Raw genomic sequence first — 4,586 nt, 5'->3', positions numbered from 1 at the left:
GGCTACTGGGAAGCTGCCAGGGAAGAGGGTAGGAGGGTCAGGGGGAATCCAAGCCCCCCCAAAGCTCCCCCAGGGGTTGAGGGTCCCAGAGGGGTGGGCTCGGCTCCTTACCCATCACTGTCCTCTCGGGCGCTGTGTCCTCCTCCACCTCTTCCTCCTCCCCATCAAAGTATTCCTCGTCTTCCTCTGCTGCAAACAAGCCACCAAATGTCACCAGGAGCCACCAGGAGATGTGATGGGTGTCACTGGGTTGGTGGGAGCTGGTAAAGGGGTGTCAGGGGGTCGGGGGCTGAATTACCGGGGTCGAAGTCCAAGGCACGGACGGCATCAGTGAGGTGGTCCAGGCTCACGGAGAAGGCATCCATGCTCTCATATCCCTGCTGAATCTTCTCCAGACGACCACCCTTGGAGGCCTCCACGATCCTGGGCAGGGAAAGCATGGATATGTGTGTCCCTGTCCCCTCGCCAAGCTGGAGGACCATGGGACGCCAGGGTGGGGGGTCGGGGCAACCCCCCACTTGCAAAGCCCCGTGGCCAAATCCTGCCCGTCTGTGGGGCTGGGATCACTGGATTTTCCCCAGTTTGAGCACTTACGTTTTGATGAGCTGCTTCGCATTCTGTGTGGAGAGAGGCGGAGAAGGAGAAGGAGAAGAAGGAGAAGGAGAAGAAGGAGAAGGAGAAGGAGGTGAGTGAAGCCACAAGAGAGCCACCAGGATGTCCTCTACAGTAGGACCCCATGTGGGCACCAGCAGGGAGGGAAAAATTTGGGGGTCTCACCATGAGGAAGGCAGCCCCCCCGGTCTCCTCCGCTGCCTGGATGGCCGTTTCCACCAGCCGGCTTGACTTCTCCAGCTGCTCCTTGTACTGGCAGATGAGGCTCTGGATGAAGGCTGTCTTTTCTCCCTGCTCCTGGGAGATGCGCTGCAGCAGCTCCGACTTCTTCTCCTCCAGCAGCGCTGCCAAGGCGTCGAAGCGAGCGCACAGCTCCCGCTTGGCCGCCTCACTGTTCTCCTGTGGGGACAGGGGGACAAAAGGATGCCACCTGTGTGTCCCTTCAGCACCAGCAGCACCCACAGGGCTTCCCTGCTCTGTGGGCTCCAGCTCCCTCCCGGCCATCCCCGGCTGATGTTTCATCCCCGGGTGTTTGGGGGGGTTCTTTTTCCCCTCCTCCCTCACCTCGGTGCTCTGGCACGAGTCCTCCAGCTGGGAGATGATGGTCTGGATCCGGTCATTCCCTGCCACCAGCATGGAGATGCAGTTGTTCAGCTCAGTCTGGGGAGGGACAGACACAAACAGCTTTAACTCCTCCGGGGTTGAGGACTTCCCCCATCCCGACACGGGGACGGGCTGGGCATTGCTTGTCCCCAGCTCTGCTCCCCCACATCCCCCACAAGCCACAGCTGCTCTAAATATAGTCTGTCTCCTGGGCGAAGTCACCCGGGGGGCTATTAATACCCTGTGAGCCAATCCCAGTGTTATTTGTGACTGTCCTAGCTCAGCACATCGCCCCAGGACCAGCCGTGTCACCCGCAGCCCCCCCTCGTGTCCCCCCCCTCGTCACCTTCTGGCCCTGGAAGACGGTTTGCAGAGGGGCAACCTCGCAGTCCTTGTGGGCACCGAAGACTTTGCACATGGAGCAGGTGGGGACCTCGCAGGTGACGCAGTAGATGTTGATCCTCTCGTCCTCGTGCTCCTTGCACATGGGGTGCTCCCCCTTTTTCAGTGGCCTGCTGGAGAGAGCGGCACAGCCACGGTGACATCCCTGTCAGGGTGATGTGACCCCGTGGGGGTGATGTCCCCCACTGCAGGGGCATCCCTGCCACGATGATGTCCCACTGCAGTGACACCCCGCGGGTGCTGCGCGGCCACCCCAAAATCAAGTCCCCTGGGAAAAGGCCAGATCCTGCCATAATCCCACACTCACTTCCTTTAGGAGCCACCAGACTCTGTGCCTCTGTAAGCCCCAAGCCCAGTAAGTCCCATTTCAAAGCCCTGTGTCCCTGGGCATGGCAGTGGTTGGCACTGGGGGCGGGGGGGGCTCCGGGCTGCGCTCCAGGGACGCTGCACAGGGACCTAAATTTAGCCCAGTGCTGCCCGGATTTATTGTCACCCATCGCGTGACCGGAGTGGGGGCTCCCAGAAACCCCTGGGAGGTCCCAGACAGGGGCTGCAGCCAAATCATCCCATCTACAGCTAGGAGGGACATGGGGACAAGCCAACCCTCTGAAGCAAAGACAGGGCTGGGCCCCCCGAGCCCCCCCAGCGTCTGCTGACACCTGCCACGTGCCATCGTCCCCGTCCCCATGGCTCTCACACAATATTTACAGCAGTTCAGGGAATTTGGCCAGTGCCACTGCTCTGCCTCGAGAACCTGTGACCCCCCTGTCCCCCCTCTAGCTTCATGTTTGCCCCTCCAAACTGTCCTTCTTCCTCTTATCAGCTTCAGTGCCTGCTGTCATGAGCAGAGCCTGGATTTGTCCCCCACACCTCTTATCTCACAGCCAACACTCCAACAAGAGCATTTCGGAGGTAAACAGGACCTGATCTACTGTCACCACCCCCCCCCAGGGACCCACCACCCCCCTGAGCTGCCCAGAGACACAAACTGCTCTGGACAGGGGAGAGAATTGGATTGGGGGAGAAAGATTCAGGTCAGGAGAGGAAGTTTTAAGTCAGGAGAAGAAGTTTTGAGACAGGAGGAAGATTTTGGTCAAGCGGGGAAGATTTGGGTCAGAAGAGGATCTGAATCAGGGACCACTGAGCCAGCAGAAAACCTCCCAATTTCTCAGTCTCCCATGGTCTCAGGGATGGTGCTGGGGCAAGAGAGGGGGGCATCCCTGCATCCCCACATCCCCATATCCCCGTGTCCCAGTCAGCCACGTCCACCTGTGCCTACCTGGAGCACTCCTGCTTGTAGATGTCAATGATGTTCTCCACCAGCAGGTTCCTCTGCAGCCCATAGACCCCGTGACGGTCCAGCAGCACCTCGTGGCGGCACGACGGGCACCGGAACCGGCCCCCCGAAATCAGACTGCCCCGGCTCTGCCAGTACGGGTTGGCAGCCTGGGAGGGGGAGATGAACAACATCAGTGTCTCCACAGCACCACGACCACCCTGACAACCTCCAGCCCGGGCAGGGGGATGGAACGGGCGCAGGGGACCCTCGTCTCACCTGGAAGACGTCGTTGGCACACTTGCGGCACAGGTTGTGCTGGCAGGGCAGGATCACCACCGGCTTGCTGAACATCTCCAGGCAGATGGGGCAGATGAGCTGCTTCTCCAGGCTCTCCATGGGGCTGCCATCCTGCAGGATGCCTGCTTGGAAATCCATTGCCTTGTCAGCGCGCTCCTCTCGCCGCTCTCGGCTGCCGTCACCCCTCGTCCCGCTATTTATAAGTCGCTCCCCGGTCACGCGGATCCAAATCCCGACGCGGCGTCGGGTGTCCGAGGAAGCAGCACCTGTCACACGGTGGTGAGCCATAGGGGAGCTGGTGGTGGTAAACAAGATGGGGACAGGCTGTCCAGGAGGCCCTGCCCGCCCGTGCCGTGGACATGCCTCAACCAGAGCAGGGGAGTAAACAGGGCCAGGCTCTGCCCCGGGGCCAAAGGGTTGCACACCGCGGGGACAGCATGGCCAGATCCATGGCTGCACCCCAAAACAGCATCGAGGTGGGGGCAAGGAGGGGCAAAAAACCAGCCCCGTCGTTGTTAGGACATTTTGATGGTGCCAGGAATGAGGAAGAGCTGGGTTAGTGGCAGTGGGGGTGGCTTATATGGAGCATCTCTCTTTGCCCACCCCAAAATGTGACCACTTCTGGGGAGAAAACCAGCGCCTCACCAGTGGGTTCCCATGTGCTTGGAGGGGAGAGGCAGCTCCAGGGAGACACAGTCCCCATGCCTGGCACATGCACCAGGGTGTCCCCTCTCTAAGCAAGGATTAGGGGAGTCCTCTGTGTCCCCAGATGCAGGAGGGGCTGCTTGGGCTGCTCCCTGTGCTGATGTCATGGCCGTGACCCAACTGGCTCCTCCGCTGGGTTTCAAAACCTGACCCAGAAAAGGGGTCAGCAGATGAGCACACTCTGGAAACAGCCCCAGCACACAGTGCCCAGCTGGTGTGGCCATAAACAGGGTGTCAGGTCAAGGGATGGTGCTCGACCACAGAGAGACCTGTCAGCTCGGGCAGCTGCACCAGGAGAGGGGTAATTCTATGCCTGTCCCCCATGGGTCACACTGGGGGGGACGAGGTGGGTGCAGGGGTAAGGGGGTGCACAGGTGTAGGAGTACGTGGGTGCCAGGATACATGGATGGGGATGTGCAGGGATACTGGGGTGTGGGAGATACATGGGTGCAGAGGGGCACGGGTACATGGGTGGATGGGTACATGTGGGCACACAGGTGCATGGATGCACAGGCACATGGGCACATGGATACACAGGTACGTGGATGCACAGGTACATGATGAGCAGATACATGGATGCACAGGCACATGAGTACATGGATACACAGGTACATGGATACACAAGTACATGGATACACAGGTACACAAGTACACAGATACACAAATACATGGATACACAGGTACATGG

At 59.9% G+C, this 4,586-nt stretch overlaps 1 protein-coding gene across 2 annotated transcripts; it reads right to left on the bottom strand.

The window, feature by feature from the left end:
* Window position 1: 1 nt before the first annotated feature.
* Window positions 2-3,359, bottom strand: TRIM63 (tripartite motif containing 63). Of its 2 annotated transcripts, none has more exons than XM_029963116.1 (9): window positions 3,173-3,359; window positions 2,897-3,063; window positions 1,562-1,730; window positions 1,177-1,272; window positions 778-1,011; window positions 595-617; window positions 299-423; window positions 112-189; window positions 2-13 (listed from the first exon to the last, which is right to left on the bottom strand). In XM_029963116.1, exons 1-9 carry the CDS (start codon window positions 3,329-3,331, stop codon window positions 3-5), a joined length of 1,062 nt encoding a protein of 353 aa, XP_029818976.1. In that variant the 5' UTR covers window positions 3,332-3,359; the 3' UTR covers window position 2. The 2 variants fall into 2 exon arrangements, with proteins under 2 accessions (XP_029818976.1, XP_029818977.1); XM_029963117.1 differs by having other exon boundaries at window positions 112-186.
* Window positions 3,360-4,586: the final 1,227 nt, after the last annotated feature.

This window comes from Manacus vitellinus, unplaced genomic scaffold, assembly GCF_001715985.3.
Source record: "Manacus vitellinus isolate BGI_N305 unplaced genomic scaffold, ASM171598v3 scaffold_52_pilon, whole genome shotgun sequence".
NCBI classification, from domain to species: Eukaryota; Metazoa; Chordata; class Aves; order Passeriformes; family Pipridae; genus Manacus; species Manacus vitellinus.
Note: the sequence above shows the minus strand (reverse complement) of the source record. Positions and strands in the feature narration are given on the sequence as shown.